Source organism: Hypomesus nipponensis, chromosome 6, assembly GCF_054491055.1.
Source record: "Hypomesus nipponensis isolate SF chromosome 6, ASM5449105v1, whole genome shotgun sequence".
NCBI lineage: Eukaryota > Metazoa > Chordata > Actinopteri > Osmeriformes > Osmeridae > Hypomesus > Hypomesus nipponensis.
This window is the reverse complement of record NC_140366.1, coordinates 2,573,212-2,594,437: the sequence shown is the minus strand read 5'-3', so window position 1 is coordinate 2,594,437 and position 21,226 is coordinate 2,573,212. Positions and strand designations below refer to the sequence as shown.

General features: G+C 41.7%; 2 protein-coding genes across 2 annotated transcripts; both read left to right on the top strand.

Annotated features, from left to right (window-relative positions):
• The first annotated feature begins 467 nt into the window (after window positions 1-467).
• On the top strand, window positions 468-4,844 carry nek2 (NIMA-related kinase 2). The gene is made up of 9 exons (XM_084699809.1): window positions 468-861; window positions 1,065-1,282; window positions 1,476-1,716; window positions 1,814-1,896; window positions 3,065-3,191; window positions 3,336-3,561; window positions 3,655-3,709; window positions 3,873-3,949; window positions 4,334-4,844. The coding sequence occupies exons 1-9, from the start codon at window positions 766-768 to the stop codon at window positions 4,546-4,548; spliced, it is 1,338 nt and encodes a 445-aa protein (XP_084555935.1). The 5' UTR covers window positions 468-765; the 3' UTR covers window positions 4,549-4,844.
• A 125-nt stretch (window positions 4,845-4,969) lies between these two features.
• On the top strand, window positions 4,970-16,457 carry slc30a1a (solute carrier family 30 member 1a). The gene is made up of 2 exons (XM_084699808.1): window positions 4,970-6,467; window positions 13,915-16,457. The coding sequence occupies exons 1-2, from the start codon at window positions 5,885-5,887 to the stop codon at window positions 14,823-14,825; spliced, it is 1,494 nt and encodes a 497-aa protein (XP_084555934.1). The 5' UTR covers window positions 4,970-5,884; the 3' UTR covers window positions 14,826-16,457.
• Window positions 16,458-21,226: the final 4,769 nt, after the last annotated feature.

Here is a 21,226-nt window from a genome sequence, read left to right as displayed (position 1 = left end):
TGTAATCCGTGTTGAACATGCAAAAACTACAATCAAATCAGAGATTTATCAACGACAATCAGGCGAAAGAGACAAATGTAGCCGTTTAGCTCCATAGACTCCCATTCATTTTGCACTCGACCGCGATCACTCCCAGTGGAACTGTGGTGGAACTGCAACAAAATTCGGTACAATGGGGCTTAATACGGAGAGGGCAGGCTCTCCTTAAACAGGCTCTGGTGACAGTTCTCTCTATATTAGACATTCTCATACTATTGGGCACATTCATGCTATTGGGCAAAAAAGGGGTACGTTTTCTACCCTTGACGTTCGTGTGTCTTTACTGCCACCTTGTGGTGAGAAAAAAAAGCAATTTTCACACCCGCGTTACGCTCGCGGGTTTCATATGCGTAGCAACCTTGGTTGCAACCCAAGCGTGCCTCTTCATGAAAGCCAATCAGAATGCCCGAGTGACATGGGAACACCAATCGCATACAAGTATTTAGGAACCAATTTGAAACAAGCTTAGCTGTTCTTCCTACTGTTTTTGTCAACGTTAACGCGTTGTTTCCGCAGCAACGAGCAAAATAACCAGCTGGATCTATTATATGTAATACCTAGATGTTATCTAGATTAAGTAAAATAATCCGCTGCATATACAGATTTGGACAGAATAACGATTTTACTTCCTGACACAATCTTGTAAAGCTGGTTTGTTTGAATCGTTGTTTAACTACTGTAGCGGACACGAAGCTAATTCATTGGTCATAACCGCTTTGCTTGAAAATGCCGTCCCGCGTTGAGGATTATGAAGTTTTGTATACTATAGGCACCGGCTCGTACGGCAAATGTCAGAAAATACGGAGGAAGTCTGACGGAAAAGTAAGTGTTTCAGGTACTGTAGCTAGTTTGACTAGCTAGCCTCTAGCTATTTGACTAGCCGAGCAAGTCACGTGACATCATTGTAGGCTACATGTTTTACTGTTAAAGTACAGTTGGAAGTACTAGGCTAGCAATAGCATATGAAATCCACTCTAATAGAATTGAAGCATGTCTATTAATAGACGGACAACACATTTGCATAGATTTTAGTTTGGAAGGAGTTGGACTATGGTACCATGGCCGAGGGTGAGAAGCAGATGCTGGTGTCCGAGGTGAACCTCCTACGGGAGCTCAAGCACCCAAACATCGTCAGATACTATGACCGCATCATAGACCGAACTAATACAACCCTGTACATTGTCATGGAACACTGTGAGGGCGGCGACCTCGCTACCCTCATCACAAGATGTGTCAAAGAAAGGTTTGTTCTTTCTTTTTTACATTTTTTGTTTGTATTGTGAGATTTTACAACCTTGAGGCCTTCTAACTTTTCAAGGCTGACACAATGTCGGAACTGTATAATGAATACATTCATTGGAAACAGATGGTATTATGATGTTGTGCTAATTATCAGGGGGGTTGTGTTTTATAACTATCTTCTTTATACTTGGCAGGCGTTACCTTGAGGAAGAGTTCATCATGCGTGTCATGGCACAGCTTGCATTGGCACTGAAAGAATGCCACAGGAGAAGTGATGGAGGTGCCACTGTATTACACAGAGACCTGAAACCTGCTAATATCTTCCTTGATGTAAAGCAGAACATCAAGCTTGGGGACTTTGGCCTAGCTCGCATCCTTAACCATGACACCAGTTTTGCAAAGACTTTTGTTGGGACCCCTTACTACATGTCTCCAGTGAGTCATTTTTCATCTCAGGATGTGGAAAGGGGAAACCCAATTGGGTTACACTAGTTACTTACTAGGTTAGACTAACACTGTTGCTTTGTTTCAGGAGCAAGTGAATCGGATGTCCTACAATGAGAAATCAGATATCTGGTCATTGGGATGCATGCTGTATGAACTGTGTGCCCTATCGTAAGTTGTAATATAGATAGTTTTTATTGTCATTCAACAGTACAGCTAAAGTGCACATAAGAACACAATCTTGTTCTACTGGCTCCTAAGTAGTAGCCTGGTCCTAACCAGACCCTCATACATTACATTTGTACAGAGGGTCTGGGATCTCTCCATTGACAAACGTTAACTTCCTAGAAGGTGGGTTGAAGTTTAAAACGATTGGATCCGCCCAGAGCCACTCTGATTTGCCATAACCAATCGCAAGCATTCGCCTTAGCCAACTCCTTCACCACTACTGTAACGGAGCTAGCTGCCGTCTCTGGAAAATCAAACTTTTCCAGAACCCCGTGGGGAGGAGGGCCACGACATCATGGCCACCAACAAAACTCAGCAAGGAATGTTCTTGCTCTGGCTTTAACCTATGGATATTCGGCAGTGTTGCTGCCACAACCGCAGAATAGTTTCGCTCGCATCTTTCTCCGCCGCCATTACTGAACTACTCAAACTAGTGCACGACATTAACATCATCGTTCTCAGCCACTCCCTCTGTTCGCAGATTGGACCTACAAATTTTTTTTCTTCTAGAAACCGACTTCAGAGCCTAGCTCCCAGACCTACTACTGAAGCAAAATCCAAGTTGAGCGGAAGTACGTAGGAGGGCAGAGCCAGGCTACTTAAGTACTGCTCTAACTAAAAATAAAAACAAACAGTACTCCTGTGTGGAGTGAATAAAAATAAAGGCAGATAGATACCATATCAAATATAAATATTGCACATAATAAATATGGGTATTGCACATATTAAAAAGACAGCATATAAATACTGAACTCCCTTGCAAACAGCAGCATATAAGACAAATCCACATGAAGCACATGAAGATGTAGTGATTAGGGGTTATTTATAATTCAGAAGTCTGATAGCTTGTGGAAAGAAGCTGTTGCAGAATCTGGCTGTTCTGGCCCGAATTCTGAAGAACCTCTTGCCAGAGGGCAGCAGTGAAAACAGTTCTTGATGTGGATGGGTGGGATCTTTGGTTATATTTTGGGCCCGAATTAGACATTAGGTCCTGGATGGAAGACAGTGAAGACCTGATTATCTTTTCCGCTGTCCTCTAAATATGTATTTTCTATACTGCTTCTTCTGCCAATACTAGTTGGAGTGTGACGTTTCTCTGCATCCCATGCAGGCCCCCTTTTACAGCATATAACCAAAAAGAACTGGCAGAGAAAATAAGAGAGGGCAAGTTTAGAAGGATTCCCTATAGATACTCTGAAGAGTTGAATGCACTCCTGTCCAGAATGCTCCACTTAAAGGTTTGTAATAATGACTTATGTATTATACATTATATTGTGTGTGTATATATATATATATATATATATTTCTTCAGGTTAAATGCTTGTTTAGGTCTTTGTAGGCTGTTGTTTTGTTGACGCAACAAAGCCGGGCCCTGTTACTAGGACTACCTGAGGCCCTCTGTGGAGTCCATACTCCAGAGCAGCCTGCTGGCAGACATGGTTGCCGAGGAGCAGAGGAAGGTACAGGGGCGACAGCGGAGGTCGGCTGATCCAGAAGTTCCTAAACCAGCAGAGCCTGCCCCCACGCTGGCTGCAGAGTTGAGGCTGAAGGAGAAGGTGCTGCAGGACAGGGAGAAGGCTCTGAAGGACCGTGAGGAGAGACTTGAACGTAAGCCCCTAGTCATGTAGTAGCTGGAACACCTTCCACTTAATGTGCTTGGTCATGCACTGATCTTCTGGATTGTGTGTCTGATACTAACAGAGAGAGAGCAGGAGCTCTGCCTTCGAGAAAGGCAGTCCAATGAGAGACTCACCAGGTAGCTTAAAACAACTTCCTATTTCAGCACTACAAATATAGCATACTGCGACCACAAATTAGCAGAATATTAGCATTTTATCCCTCCACCATACAGATGTATTGTTATCCTTGATTTGGCATTATAATTCCTATGCAATATAATTGTAGTTTTTCGCCCCCAGAGCTGAGAGTTTGCTGAAGAATTACAACATCCTGAAACAACAAAAGAGCCTGGCACAACTTTATACTAATAACATAGGTATGGGAGTCAGAGGAAATCCCTTTGAGCCACTGAATATAGATAAGAATTGACAATCACATGTTGTATTCCGCAAATTGGGGAGAAGGGGATTTTATTTCACTTTAAGTGTATTATTTATGTATTTAACGTTGTAAATAAAAGTTTATCTTAAAGCACAAAAACATGGGGCAAGGCAATAAAAGCATGTTTCACTGTTATACATGCAATAAAGGGGAGGATGCACGTTAAAGTCACTCTTGGATCATCTCACACAATATTCCTTTTATGTATGTGTGTGTGGGGGGTTATAGGGGGTTATAGCTAGCTTATTACAGAGATATTGATGCAATATATAATATGAAACTCTACAGTTTATGTCTGTTTTTGACACCTGGTCTTTAGATGAGGGAGAGGAGAATGTGTCCCCAGGAAAGAAGAAGGTGCACTTTGCTGGAGATGGCAAGGAGAACCAGCAGGCTGGCTGTTCCCAGACCCTGAAGACCCAGGAGCTGCTGCTGCACAAGAGGCTACAGACAGCCAACTTGCGTGGTCAGGCCCTGGGAGAGGTGGAGAGAAACTACCAGCGCAAAAGCAGGCAGATCCTGAGAATCCGCTAGCTCTGCCTGGTCCAGGCCTTCTGTGTCTTACAGGACTGATGTATTCAGCTCTGACTGAATTAGAATCAAAACTTCCAATGGCTAGTCCGCCCTTTAGTTAAAATATTAAATTTGTAATGTATTACTGTTGCACTGGGTCATGTTAACTGTGGTTATGGTTGATTTCAAATGTTGAGGTTGCTGTATCATACTTAAGTAACATAAGGACGGTGAAATTGTAGTTTTAAACAGACCAGCCGTCAATACGCACCTATGTTTGTTGGTTTGGGAACATTAAAAGCAGCTGATTACTCTGATGCTATACTTGCTGTCTTTGAATTTCCAATCAATCTAATCGTTTTTCTGATTTACTCAGATCGAGTTGATTGACTGGCTGTAGTCCAACGATAAATTGAACGCTAATGCAGTTTGGAGTACCTCCCACAAGAGGTCATCAATTGTCTTTAATGTGATGTTACGTGTTACTGCTATCAGCGTTTCGCTGCATTTTAGTCCATCCTGTAGATAAGCAGACGAGTCACTCTTGAGAAGTAGATCATTTTCTTCTGTCGTGAAGTACGGTAGGCCTACAGTCCTTTTCTTGACTTATCTTCTAAAATACAACCCACAATAATCGTTTACAAACAGTGCTACGATGTTTACGCGGTTCGAAAATATGTTGGCTTGCTTTCTTATACTCTTTAAACTGAAAGTCTTTTTTTGAAAATATGAGATAGTCGTGGATAAAGGGGACGTTTCCTTTGTCTGTGCACACCTTCCTAAAATTCAACAGGATGGCTCGCCTGTCCATTCAAGAGATGCTCTCCGTTGGTTTACATTACGCAACATGCCTACATAGCAACGCCGTTGTCAGGCCGTGGGGCTCCTCCTAGTTGCGAGATTGTTATAAAAATGACCAACCAAATTGGACTAAATCTGCTAACGTCCAATCCTATAATACAGGGGCGTGTCTGACAATTCCGTGTTCCGTGTGGAAACTTTACCGGCTCGGGTGCAAAGTTTCAGCCGTCTGCAAATCGAAGTGTATAGTCAACGTATTTGGAAAATGCTGCTGTGTTCTTATAATAGGTGAATTGCAGTCTGACCGTGCGGTACCAGTACCTGTTCCAAGGAAAGTATAAATATTGTCAGCTCGATGACGAATTGTGAGTATACCGTTGATCAATAACGACGTGGACTCGATACGTGCTGGAATCACTGTGATTTAGCCAGCTAGCTAGACTACAGTAGCTAACCGCTTCATTGACGCGCATTGTGTTCTTCTAGAAAGCCTGTTAGCTGTTTACAAGGGCTGAGAGCTAGCAGCAGACGAGTTTCAGAGAGACATATCAGTACGATGGGGGAAATGGCTTGTGAGCCTAACCGTGTTCGGCTGTTATGCATGCTTTCATTGACTTTTGGATTTTTCATTGTGGAAGTGGTCGTAAGCCGGATCACTGCATCTCTGGCCATGCTTTCGGACTCGTTTCATATGCTATCCGATGTCATAGCGCTGCTCGTGGCTTTGATTGCTGTGCGTTTTGCCGAGAAAACTCAAGCGACGAATAAGAACACATTCGGATGGATCCGGGCAGAAGTGATGGGGGCTTTGGTCAACGCCGTCTTCCTCACAGCTCTTTGTTTCACAATAATATTAGAGGCTATCGAGCGTTTCACAGAGCCACATGAAATTGAGAAGCCCGAGGTAGTCATCGGTGTTGGGGCCGCAGGTCTCCTGGTGAATCTTCTTGGGCTCTGCTTGTTCCACGGACACGCGGGCGGTGGACATGGCCATTCTCACGGAGGTCATTCCCACGGAAGTAAGAAAAACAAAAGGGGTAAAATATGCAAGTCTGAAAGACCTTCGGGCGAGGAGACCAACAACCTGGTGGGACATCATAACAGTCCCAATGGCGTGAATACCGACATACGTAGACATGGTACGTAAATATTACATTTACATTTTATTCATCAAATAGACGCTTTATAAATGTTCTAGAAAGTAGTCTTATACTTCACGTGAATTCACAGCCACATCAATAATTAACATTTGTGGTTCCGATGTACATTGTTTTTTCTGTTATTTCTTTAAACCATACTACTACTAGGTAATATGAAACCGTACAATACAAACCAGTTTGTCTGGAAATTCATGTTTTATTTGTTGCATTGAGACAACATGAAAACTTGTTTCGAGAGACCGAAATTGGGGTTTGGGTTTAATTTATATTGTAGGCACAGCGACATACAAGTGCACGAAGGTGTACAAATGATATGTGTCGTGGCTTTGGCATGAGTTTTGATGTAAAAAAAAAAGAAAGAAAAAAAAAAAGGATGTGGCTCCTTCTGTTAGATTACTTAATTTGACTAACATTTCAACAGAATCTCTCGGGCTTTATATAATAATAATGATCCAATTCACTTTAAACTTGTGTGAGAAGACATTACCATTGTCTCCAGTTGGGGTAGCCTTAGGACTGTCCCCACTCAGTCGACTAGTTGATTGTTTGGTCAATATGGTCTTGGTCGACTAAGATTTTTTTAGTCAAGCTGCTGGTGTTACCGTTTTCGTTAATCTGCGTTTTGTTTTTGTTTTTTGCACACGGCACAAGAGCACAATTGTAGCTGTTAGCCTAAACTAGACCACACTGTCTACAATTGGTGTTATTAATCCTTTAGGCAAAATGGCAAAGAATTCTGTGGTATGGAAGCATTTTATCAAAGTACCGGGTGACTCAAAACATGTTGAATGCACACTGCCAACAAGTAAGGGATAATGTATAGAACGCCGGTCATTATCGGGAAAATAAGCCCCGACAGGGTGAGCAGCACCCCAACGCGAAGCGAAGGGGTGTAGCTTTGCTCTGAAGGGGGTTATTTTCCCGATAATGACAACGGCATTCTATACATTATCCCGCTTATTACATGGCTACTTGCCAACAAAAATAACTTAAAGGTGACATGACATGAAAATTTCATTTTATGAGGTTATTTAACATTAATATGAGTTCCCCTAGCCTGCCTTTGGTCCCCCAGTGGCTAGAATTTTCGATAGGTCTAAACAAAGCCCTGGGTGTTCTTCTCCGCCTTTGACAAAATGAAGGCTCAAACGTTCTGTTTGAAAATCTCCAAGTGACGTAGATACGAGAAAGGTTACCTCCCCTCTCTCTGCTTTGCCCGCCCAGATCATCTGGCCCGCCCATGAGAAACTGAGCTACCACTGTGCAAGGGCAAGTGCGATATCGGTTTTTCCTTGAGAGACATCATGGGAAGCAAACAAACGAAGCACAACAGTTGCTCAGTGCTTGGATGTACAAATGCAAGCACAAATCTTTATTTAATTCCTTCATCCGAGCCTCTGTACAACCAATATCTCAACTTTATTTCCGCTGGAAATGCTCCGACACAACTTCCCAAAGTGTTATATGTCTGCGCCAAACATTTCAGCCACTACTGTTTCCTCAACTTGAGCCAACACAAAGCTGGCCTTTCTGGATCATTACTAAATCTCCTTTGTCAAGCTACAAACCTTGGACAAGTAAGTTAACTAAAGCTATATCATTTTGTTGCTTTACTGTATATGGTTACCTAGCTTGCTACCCTTAGAATGTGGCTGTAACATTAGCTCTGCAGCCAACAGCTGAGTTACTGTTGCTAACGTAAAGGTAGATGGCATCAAGTGTGTGTGTGAATACAAACGCTGTAACGCGAGTGTTGTACACTTCTTTGTTATTTGGATAACCGTTCTGCTGTTGGTGTTATGGCTCGCGATATCCGCCTTTCTCCACATTGAAATTACTGAGTGTGCACCTCTGCAAACCAGATTGATCAGATGAGAATGGCTAAATTCGAGGCATCTTAAAGCAACAAGCCATTGCGATACATCCGTTGTAAACATTAGCGCATGTTGCCGCCCCTCTCCTCACCATTAGCATTTAAAGCTACAGACACAGAAACAGCGCGTTCTGAGGAAAGCTGATTGTGAGACTACTTGTAGTGGCTATAATTCTGCACCATGGCTGAATTTTGGGAAAGAGACTCCAGATACAGTATTAGGGGACCACTAAGGCCTATATAAAAGCATCCAAAAACAGGATGTCATGTCACCTTTAACACAATGTATTTTTAAAATGTATTTGTTACCATTCGTATTGTTGATCAACAGAGAAATTGTTCGCCATAGATGTTAAACTTCATAGACTTTAAACATTCTTTAGGCTTCAAAACACCTGACGTCGCTAAGCAATGGAGTACGCTGGGGTTGAAAAGTTACCGACTACTTGCGGAGTGCTACGAAAGACGTGAATCCGAGGCAAAAAGGCCACTTCCCTTGACAGCGGTCAAATATGCATAGCAACGGTCAAATATCAGAAAATTGTTCACCGCAGAACGTTGGGAAGCCCCATTCAAGTGAATGGAGCATTAACAGCGTTAAGAACAGCCGTGTAATAACGGTTTTTATTATATGGCAACGACTGTACCAGCTTTCTGATTGGCTAATGGGTAGTCATGCCAGACACGTATTGCCCTCCTCAGCGGTCAATAGGGCTCCCACATTACCTGAAATCACCCTACGTCAATAACAGGACAAATTAATACAGCGAAACATAACTAATGTATACTGTAGGCAGGCTTAATTCATTTAAGTTTAAACATATTTGACAAATTACCTAAACAAAAATAAGTAAATGAACTAATGGCCAAGACCGCAGACCTTGGCCTATCGCTCGCACACACACACTCTTTCTCTATCTCTCTCTCCCGCACCGTCGCACTCTCGGCGCATAGCGGTGTACAATGAACGACAACAATAAACAAATGCGAGTTCTGATCAAGAGTTTTGTGCAAGCAATTTAAGGTTGCAATTCTTGTCCCAAATATGGCAGGCTTTATTCAGTGATTGAAACAAATAGCCTATTATTAACATTAAAGTTTTACAGCCTATTGAACTGACATTGAGCGAGCTGTGCTGTGGTAAACATAGAGATGTAACCTCAAGTTGCTAGTTGTTGAATGGTAAGCTAACTCTAGCTTACATGGTTTACAAACTACTTTAGCTGTAGGTTCAACAAGTTTACTATCAACTGATCAAAATCCGATATATTTCCAGACATCACTCTTTAGATTTTTTGGGGTTACAGTCACTTTTTCTGCTGCGTTCTTTTTTTTTTTTTTTTTTTTTTTTTACATTCGAATATTTTCACATCGAAATTCGTTTTTTAACCAATATTTAAATATATATTCGAATTTAGAATATTTGTTGACAGCCCTAGTCTGCTTATGCTGTGCTGCTGTAGGGCTAACCATCTGCATTTTATTTTGAACAACAGCCTAGTGTCCCATAAAGTTGATTTGAGAGACTGCATGCTTTCAACAATTATGAAATATCAACACCAAACTTGGTGACACTACAACATGTTATCATTTTATCATGTTCAAAGGCAACTTCTTATCTCCAAAAATTATTGATATAAAGAAAATCAAATGTATCGCTAACACTAAAATAATGCTCTAGGCCTACATATCCGCCGGTTAAAAACGGATACTCTGATTCAATCACAAGTTCATATGAAGACTCTTGAGAATGTTTAATACGCAAATCTGAGAGAAAGTTGACAAAGATGAAAAGTCGATTTTTGGTGATTATTTGAAACATGCATGCTTGGCTAATTGCTAAGGAAATTTCCAATGTAACGTCTCCCCTGCTGCTCAGCGTGCGGGCTTCACATTCTCATGCACTCAGCCTTTCCCTTGACACACGCTCAAGCTTGGTGAGACGCACAAACAACATTTGAGGAGCTTGTGGGCTGACCAAGCCCCCACTCATTTGGTCTTTAGCAAAGGCTCATGTGGATCTTCATGGTATTGCATTTCCAATTTTGTAAGCAATGGTAAAAAGGTCTCAAAATCCTGAAACATTGATAGTATAGGCCAAGAATAACTTCCACACCACAAATGGCCTACCATTACCCATAGGTGGCACTACAGGCCACGCCCAGGTGCACAAACATACAAGGCTTTCTGGAATGGGTAGGCTCACCAAGCCCCCCCCCCCCCTTTCACTCATTGGCTTGAAATAAAGGCCCTGGTGGATCTTGATGGTATTGCATTTCAGATTTGGTATCCCATTGGCATGTCTGCAGCGCAGATTTTTCTATACAGTGACAATTTGCAAAGAATATACATTTTTCAATGGTTCACAATGTTTGGAGGAATCCGCCATTGCTGCTTGCAGCTATATTTGTGTTGTGTTTCCTAATAACACCAGGGAGAGTGGCTCAAGTGGCCAGATGTCTGTGGTTTTAAATTTCTGAACTGAGTGTAATGATATATATTGTCCACAAATGTGGACATTTGCCTATAGCTGTGTGTAGGGATGGGGGATATGGCCTAAAATCCATATTGCGATATACATTGCAGCCTCTTACGATAACGATATATATCACAAAATATAAATTATAATAGAACCATTTCAGAACAGGTTACATAGACCCCAGTGTTTCCCACACAGAGTAATTTGTGGCGATGCGCCACAGAATCAACACAGGCTGCCACATATTGCGTTTCGTCATAATTTTAACAAGCAGCGTATTTGTTCAGCAGCATTTACTTTCCCTGCTCTCTCTCCGTCTCTCAGTCACGCGTCTCTCACATACACACGCACACGCAGTCATGACGTCAGCACACACTAGCAACAACGGTATGCAATGTCAGCGAGCCTTCAGCATTAGTAGGCTACCGTAGCTACAAGTCTAGAAAAGTTGGTGACTATTAGGTACCTACGAACATGTCTTTATCTGCTAAAGAAGCGGGTTCCCCATCGTTCTTATCGTTTATATCGACCATTCTTAGCTGTGTGCATTAATTAAATTATTATTTCAAAGAGAACTTGTATAATGCAGTTAGTATTCAATTGTATTAGGACGGTTACTGAATATTTCACAACCCCACCTAGAATAATTTTCACTAGCCGCCACTGGTTGTTAAACTCTTGTTACTAGTCAAATAGCTAGTTCTGTATATGCGTGTCAGGGGTGCCAACTCTCATGCATTAGCCGTGAGACACGCCCTTTCAACCAGTTCACACGCTCTCACACCACACCTTGTATTTCTCACGCACAGAAGGCAACGCCAACCAAGTAGTCCTTCGTTGTAAACAGTAGGCTAATGGACGAGGCTCAGGCACACGGAGTGAAGTAGGGCTGCAACAACGAATCGATTAAATCGATTATTAAAAGCGTTGGCAACGAATTTCATTATCGATTCGTTGTGTCACGCGATTATTACGCCACTCAATATGTTGCGGAGATGTTTAAGTATTTAAAAAAAAGTTTAGTTGAGCGCGGAGCGGTAGAGTAAAGGCCATTGGAGAGACGTTGTTGAGGAACGTTGTTCAGAAACACATGGCGGAGGCAGAGAAATCAGTACGACCCAAGTCATCCAAGGTGTGGGAGCATTTTACACTAAATACATCGAAACAGTGTGTTCATTGACTGAGGTGAAGTTATTTTCATATTCGACATTCGTCTCACATTCGTAAGACGCTACTTTGCAGCATCGCGTTAGAGACCGGGTGAAAATAACCCATACCATTATGAAAAATGTAGACTTTTATAATATTTTAAGGAATATAAAACCTCAAACAGACACCACAGTATCTTAACAATGTCTGGTATACTTCCACAGCCTTTACCTTTTCAATTAAGTTTGAAATAAAATGATAGACAATCACTAATCTTTGAAAATAGCTTAATCCTCACAAATCTTAACTTTTTTCAAAATGGTGTAAAACAAATTCTAATAAAGTCTGGCCTACTTCCACAACCTTTTTAATTTTCATTAGTTTTAAACAAAACTCAAATAAATTGCTCATCCTGGAAAATAGCATAAAATCCATGCTAATATTTTACAAAATTGTGTGCCTGTTTGTGCACATTCTGGAAGATTTTTTGCACTCTGAATTTGCAGTTTGTCAGTTGTGTTTTTGAATAATGGGTTGGAAATTAAGTTTATTTTTTATCCGATTCATCGATGAATCGAAAAAAGAATCGACAGATTAATCGATTATTTAAATAATCGTTAGTTGCTGCCCTAGAGTGAAGCAACATAGACGCACGAACACCCATGAAAGCTCGTCAATTTACAATTTGAATAATCTAGGTTATAGATATCCCATCCAAATCTAACAACATTATCTTCTCCGGCCAAGAGAACAAAATCTTTCTCTGATGTTGCACCGTTCCCCACTCGGGTTCTACGTAAGTTCGAATGCTGCACTTTCAGGCAGTGATCAGTGCGCTCTGATGATTTGCATGTTAAACAAACAATATTTTTAATTTGTAGTACATCGTAAGAGATATTAACCAATCTGCCATTTTTTATATCGGCATTCGGTAACAACAGGACTGGTGACCTATTATTAGTAGCCTAATAGCAAATTTAATAGCAGCTGAATCTGGAATGTCCCGCAGCTACGTTGTATGGAAGCAAATCAGTGGCATAACGTTTAGAATTTTAAAATACATTGAATACTTAATATGCAAATTCAAACAAGACTGAATTCTCATATATTTCAATGTAAAATAAAATTCAGGGTGCTCAAATTTCAAGCCCCCAAAAATTGGAGCCTAAAAAAATTGGAGCCTATCAAATTCTAGAATTCAGATTGTAACATCCGGGATACCAAGGGATAGGTAGTGCAATCGAGCCTTAATGCAAGATTTGATCACATCGGACTCACCGAAGCATGGTTGTTTTCCCTGGTAGTCATCATTAGTTTTTTTCTTCTCTATTGCTCCATTGCTCTATCTATGCTTGGTATCCCAGATGTATTTTTTTTTTGGCTCTTTTTTTTGGCTTGACATTTTTTAATTCAAATTTTTAGGCTAGAATTTGAGCAACCTGAATATTATTTTTACATTGAAATATATGAGAATTCTGTCTGTTTAAATTCCAATAAGTATTCAAAGCTTCAAAGCTCCCATTCTGGGTGGGTACGGTTTATAGAAAATGTGGCTTATTTTCCTAAAAATACGGTAGTCGATTTTCACAAGTGTTTAGTCGAGTCTTGGTCAACCAAAGAAAATCTTAGTCGGGGACAGCCCTCGGTAGCATATTAGGGTTTTTTCTTTCTTGGTGTCCCATTGAAGAGTCCTAGCTAGGTAGCACCAACAACCTCCTCCATACCACTGGTTCACCATTCTAACCTGTTTGGACAGCTGACCACTCACATGTGGCAGCTTGGTTTTCTCGTGGTAGACTTTCTCAGGTCATTCCTTCCCATCTCCCATTACCCTTGTAGAGTTTTCTTGTTGGTACCCTTTTTATCTTTGTTGATTGTCTCACCTCTTCTAACTTGCAAGCTCTTCATGTCCCTGTATTTGGCAGAGACCAACTACAGTGAGAGCCAGATGAATGGCATGGCTGCATACGAGGAGCTGGACCATGACACTGGCTCCCTCAATATGCGCGGCGTGTTCCTACACGTGCTGGGGGACGCTCTGGGCTCCGTCATTGTGGTGGTCAACGCCCTTATCTTCACCTTTGTCTGGAAGCCGTGCCGCACCGGGGAGGCCTGCTACAACCCCTGCATCAACACCCACACTACAGACCACCAGCATGTCAACCAAACCCTGGTGGACCTGCTCCACGGGGCCAACGGGACGGGTGTGGCACACATGGAGGCCGGGCCCTGCTGGGTGCTCTACCTGGACCCTACTCTCTGCATCATCATGGTGTGCATCCTGCTGTACACCACTTACCCCCTGCTGAAGGAGTCGGCCCTGATCTTACTCCAGACCGTGCCCAAGCAGATCAACATGCATCGGCTCAACGAGCGCCTGCTCAGCCTGGAGGGCGTGCTGGCCATCCACGAGCTGCACATCTGGCAGCTGGCCGGCAGCCGCATCATCGCCACCGCCCACATCAAGTGCCAGGACCCCACCTCCTACATGGATGTGGCCAAGCGCATCAAGGACTTCTTCCACGATGAGGGTATCCATGCCACCACCATCCAGCCTGAGTTTGTCACCTTCAACTCAGAGTCGCGCGCCTCCCTGTGTGAGCTTTCCTGCCGGACTCAGTGCGCGCCCAAGCTGTGCTGCGGCGCTGGTGAGAAGCCGGGCGCCGCCGCTGCCGTGGAGGGCCTGGAGAAGACGGCCAACATGGAGGGTGACACGGCGCCTGCCTCGGCCCTGGAGGTGATCAGTGAGAGCCAGGAGCAGGCGTCAGCTGTCAGGGTGGGGCCCCGGACGGAACAGGAGGTCATCATCACCAGAGAGGTGGAGTCATCTCTGTGAGTCGAATGGAGAGACTGTATAGGGCTAGAATCACTAGGCAGATGTTTCAAATGGGTTGGCGCTCGGCCACAGACGGGCTTGTCTTCTGTTGTCTTGAGGGGCATAGGTCGGAAAATGACTTCAGGATGCTCGGATGAAGAAGCCTTCTTTTCCTGAGCCCCACCCCCCCCACTTCTACTGCCCCCTTAATGGCAGGAGCAGCCAGTCCCCACCCACCTCAGACACACACACACTCACTCCTCAACCACGCTGGCGCTCCTTCCTCCCTAGTGCCCAGGCAGCGTCAGTGTTGCTAAGTCACTCGAGTGCTGTCCGCTGCATGCATGTCCCTTATTCACACCGTGATGCAGCTCTCCGTCCCATGATGAATCTGTGCCAAAGCTTCTCACTGCAGGACCAAAGGGACAGGAGACACTGCTTCACACGGACAGCAAGGAAACAATTACAATACATGCAAGTCAATGCACACCGGGCTTTACAAGTACAGTAGTAGGTTGTCATTTAGTTTTCCCAAATTGGCATTTGAATAGTTTCATTTCATTGCCTTTCACTTGCCCCAAATACAAAATTATTGTATTACAAATAATTTATGTATTTAAGTTATTAGTAATTATGTATTTCTCTCTGTAGAAACTTTTATAATATTTAGTTTGATGATAGCATTTTTGTTGCAATTTTCTGCCTATTTGACAAACCATCTATGCTGTGGATGCTTTCTGAAATGTAATGTTTTCCAATGATTAACTTTCCCGCTTTTTATTTTTATTTTATTCTTTCCTTTGCCTTGACTGAGTTTTAATGGCAGTTATAACATGCAGAAATGTTGTCTATACCTCTTTCATCGTGGCTTTTAAACTGCTTTCATATGACTGAGAACAGTTCAAAACATCAGGAAGGATGATGTAGTTGGTCCTTTCAGGCAAATTCAACCTTAATGTACATCAAATATCATTGCTGCCTTGTGAGAGTGTTGAGCTATAAAAAAAATAGCACTGTTCACAAATATTTGAACAATACTCTTGTTTAAATGTATGCTGGTGGCCATTTGGATGGCGGTTGACTTCAAATACTTTCTCACAAATGTGTTGGGGAAGGGACCTTGTTGAAATCCATGCTGAAGATTTTTACTTTTCAGGAGACATTCTGCCACTGCATTGTTGCATGACCAAACTGACGGGTGTAATTTACACCCTCAGAGTTTCACATCAAGCTCAAAGTGCACACACGCTGGTATTTTTCAACAGTTCAACGATAGGTTTTCAAATGGAATGGGACAAAGCTTGTCTCTGCTTTCAGCGATGTGTCAAGATTTAAAAGTCATATTGGTGGCCTTCTATATGGTAGACAAACTCATCATTCTCATTTAACTGTTGTTATTTCATCAGTACCATTTGACTGTTGATTCATGAATATATTTCCGGTCAGATTTCCACCAAAAGTAAATGTGTATGCAAGATTCTTTTTCGAAATGTATGGTTACTTTCATTTTGTCTTTTGAGCTCTTCATGTGCAAATTGAAACGTGTTAAGGATTTTAGGTATTACATGTCAACTGAGCGTGTGTATGTATATACACATACAATACCTGTTGTGTCATTGTGAAAATAAAACATTGCCGTTTGGTTCAGTAGAATATGGTTTTTGTGTGATTTTTTTTTAAATTTATATTTCTGATAAGGCTAAGATATGGTAAATTGAGCAAAAATGAACTGTTTAATACTCACATACAGCTTAACGTCTGCCAACGACAGACTACTCTTGATTTTAAAATGATTTGCAAAAGTGATGTTTGTCTTTATTTGGTGGTAAATCCCCAGTGGTTAAAAACATCTGAGGGTTCTTGTTTTGTAGTGAGACCTTTTTGGTTTATATGATAGTGGGCCATGTTTGAGTCACTTAATGCTTTCAGTAAGTCCCAAAATTTACATTCATGAATATCTCCCCCGAGCGACATTTCAACTGAAAGCATTTTTTGCAAATATGAAGGGATTTGACAACGGCGAAAGTTGTTACTCTTTAACAAGTTGCATTCAGTAGGCCTGCAGTATACACTGATGATTTATGTCTTTATGATGACCTTTTCAGTGTTTCCTCTAGGATTTTTTTTAGCAGTGGGGACAGGTCTGTCCGTTGACGTGCAACAGATGTGCAATTTTGTTAGCGGAGGGAAGTATATAAACAATGAAAATCACAGTTAACTTAATTTAAATTTGCAAGAACTATAGACTAATAGAATAACAGTTTTAAATGAACTGACAACATAAGTTATACGACTTGCAGTTCTGAAGGACGCTGTGAAGTGAGTGTCTGTGCTATTCTCCGACATGCACTCTAACAATTGCGGCAGATAGACGGCCTAAAAATGTGTACAGCCCTATTTCCGATACGGTGGCGGCAGAAAATCAGCATAGCGGAAACACTACCTTTACATTATAGGGGATGTAATAGTTGGCCAAACAACCAAAACAATTCCCCTATGTTTGAAGGAAGAGGGGTTAACTGAACAGTGTATTAACATTCACCAAATTATGCCAATACCAATGGAATTGCAGTTATTTGACTAGGGGTTAAATCAGAGCAAGAATGGTCAAAGTAGGGTAAAATGAAATGGATATTTAATAACATTGCAAATGAATTTAAATCATTTTCAATAAATCAATTCAAGACAAACATGTTACAACCTACCAACCAACTACCTTGATTACTGTAAATCAGAGAAAGAGTAAGAGGTGAGCCAAGAGAAGGAGTAGGAGAAGCCAGAGCTGAGGAGAAGACCTCAGGAGATCGAAAATCCAAAGAACAATGCTTCACAATTCTCCTTATACCAAACTATTATCTGTAGAACAATCAGAACAATCAGATCACATCTTGACCCTTACTTATGAACTTGTGACTAGCAATGCGACAGTAAGTTGCACAATGAGGTGTGAGGCCGATCAAGTAGAGACTCTGTCCAGTAACTACAGATTTTAGCATGAGAGGTGGGGGCAGGGTGACACCCAGCCTTACACCTTGATAATATCTACTATTATGGTTCAGACAAGGTGAAAGTACAGTAAAATAAGCACTATCTTCTGACCCCACTAAGCAGTGCAAAGCACCCCCAAACTTCATGGACTTATATAAGAGGCCCCAGGGAAGACATTCCACAAAGCCACAGGGCTTTACCCAGCATTCCACTTTACCGTCATGCTGCTCGCTCTCTGTCTGAACTCATTACCCACCCTGATGTGTGTTGGTGTTGGGAGGAGGGGGGGGTGGATTAGGTGTCATTATACCTTGCATTGGAACCTAGAGCTGGACCTAAATTACCTGGTCCTACACAATTTATATGTCTTCTGTGCTGAATAGCTATCGATGCATCTACATCAGCAGAGCTCTGGGGCCGGAGAGGGGAGTGGGGTTATTGACATTGGAGTCTAGTGAACATTCCTATGAAAAGGTGTCCATTGAGCATTGTTACAAGTGGACTATCCAGGTTAAATGGTTGAAAATAATTTTGCTGACAATGGTTTTATGTCTGTGAGGACCACCATTCAGAGAACTGTTCACTAGTCTCAATTTGAATACCCTTGAGTTTAGCTGATGTGGTTCCACTGGTGGCATGTTTACAAATGATATGCTAGGTAGGACCAATCCATTTAACTCCAGTTTGACCTTTAACCTTTTGGCCCATCTGTTCAAGCATGCATTCAGAGAACATTCAGCCAACCCCGTTTGTAGGCTCCACTACAACCAAGCCCTACTCTCTCCTCCCTAAACTTCTGTCCTACAGTCTGGCCTGGCAGAATCTCAGACACAACCAAGACACACAGATGGCCTGGTTCTCCATTTATGCAACAACCCTCCTACCGCCTCTTTTAGAAGGCAGGAATGACCCTCTGCCTGGGGAGGGGGCGCTGAATGGGCTCGGATTGGTTGAGGGAGTAGTGACAGGGTTGCATGGTTGGCCAGCAGAATGCTGACTAATCTGTTTCAGGTAGGCTTTTGATTGCAGAGTAAAAAGTGTGAAGTGAAACTTGAGACTGTAGTTAAACTGAAATTGAGCAATCCTTTTTCTTTGTTCTGTATCTGCAGGCAGGGTGAAAGATCCTTTATATTGGTTCACCCTCTCAATCTTGGACCATAATGCGTTTGTGATGTAAGATGTTTGGAATGTGTGTGGTACCTATAGTTAAAGTTATTACAGTGTTGTTTGTGGAATCCCAATATGCTGCCACATAGGGGTCAGAACATCAGTCATTTGGGACCATTGTCATAGTTTAGTTGGTGGCCAAGCAGCGAAACTGTGTAGGATTAATTGGGATTCTACATTTTATTATAATTATTAGTAGTTCAGTACCCGTTGGTGGCTGCAAGTTCAATGGCTTCATGGCTTGATCCAGCTCAACAAGGTTGTATTTATCTTAATCCATCTCAACGAGGTTTTTCTTATTTCTCTAAATCCAGTTTAACAAGGTTGTATTTATTTCTCTTACCGTAATCCAGCTCAACAAGGTCTTGCTTATTTCCCTTTAACCAGGTCAATGAGGTTGTACTTATTTCTCTTAATCCAGCTCAAATAGTTTGTTTATTTGTCTGAATCCAGCTCAACAAGGTTGTATTTATTTATCTGAATCCTGCTTAACAAGGTTGTATTTATTTCTCTTAATCCAGCTCAACAAGATTGTATTTATTTATCTGAATACAGCTCAACAAGGTTGTATTTATTTAATCCAGCTCAACAAGGTTGTATTTATTTAATCCAGTTTAACAAGGTTGTACTTATTTATCTTAATCCATCCCAATTATGTTGTATTTTTAAAATCCATCTCAACAAGCTTGTACTTATTGATCCATGGCGGTGTTTATATACAGTATTTAGGCTATATTTATTTCTCTCAAACTGCTCATCCAAACACATGCACTTCCAGTTACATGCACTTCCTTGGGTACTGAGCAATACACCGTCCAATTTCTTCTACCAATGAGGTCTATGGCAGCCCCTAAAAAAAAGGTTGGTGGATGATTTTCTAATCATTAGAATGCTTGCTATCAGCAAGGCACACTATTGTTATATCTTATTTTTACTACTATTCATTGTTATACCCACCCTAACACCTCCCACACTTTATGACATTAAAGGTCTCAAAATATGCGTCTTGTTCCCAATATCGTTGCAATTGGTTTGTGAAAGGTTCTGTTGCACGGTTTAGGAAATATGTATTTTTTTCTGGTGAAAAGTAGAAGTCAACTAGCTATGCTAGCAATTGTTAGGTTTGATCATTTGAGTCCTGTTGTCAAAATGACATGAAAAAGTTAATTTCATAAATTGTCTGGTTCAGGAGAAGAGCTGTATTTTTTACCACTTACTTTGCCATCAATACAAGAGGTCTACCTATCAAACCCCACTGACCTTGCCATGGCATTTCTGCTGTGCTGGACTGGTTGGCATGCATTAGTTATATTTCTGACAGTTTGTCATAAATGAGAGCTGAAACTACTAACTGCCAATCTTTTTTTAATTAGTGCTAGATAACTTTATGTCAGTGAGTAAGCCTGTATATATTGTTTGTGTCTTAAACTATGAAACAGTTGTTAATGTCATCCCAGAGTTCACCTTGTTTAGCTTTGAATCTGCAAAGGTAAGTAACATCATAAAATAAAGACGAGAAACAGCACCCCCAATTATTTTTCGAAGTCCAGCTCTTTCCTCCGGTTTGAGTTTGATTGATAGTGGTTTTCAAAGTAAACTAAGGAGGAAGGCATGCCTGCTCAAAGACATTTGGCTAAAACAGGATTGCTGGAACATAGGGTCAATTTGGCCTTTAACACACTAAAAACTATAAATTGACATTCCACTGACACCAATCTGTCTGGGTTGCTAAACAACTCTCAGAGAGCTTCACCAGTGATGGACTCGGGGCAGGGGGGGCTATCGTGCCCCCTGAGGCTCTCACCTTAGGAAACAATGCAGCAGTAGTGCCCTCTTGGATGCCCCAGTGGCAGATAAAGGGCCCTCTATGGGGCCCAGTGTGCTAGAAAATTTGATATAATGCCTTCGAGGGTGCCCTTACAGTGTAGAAAACGTGATGAAGTGTCCTCTCGGTTCCTTTCTGATGAAAAAAATACACATAAATTAGATGCCCTTCCAAGTGAAAAAAACAAGTGCCCTTGCAGAGAAAAAAATCCCAGTGAAGAAAATGAAATGCTGTGCCCTACAGTCTCCCATAAAATGTACCTTCTCGGCCATGGTTTTCTAAAGTGATAACAAAATGGGTGCCGCCAAATACTTTACTATACTTTAAAATACAATTTTGCATTGTATTTGCATCCTGCTTACATTCAAAACACATTGTAACACATATTTTCTGTGTTTTTGCAAGATAGTCGATAAGTTAGGCTGCACAGTCAACCTATTTT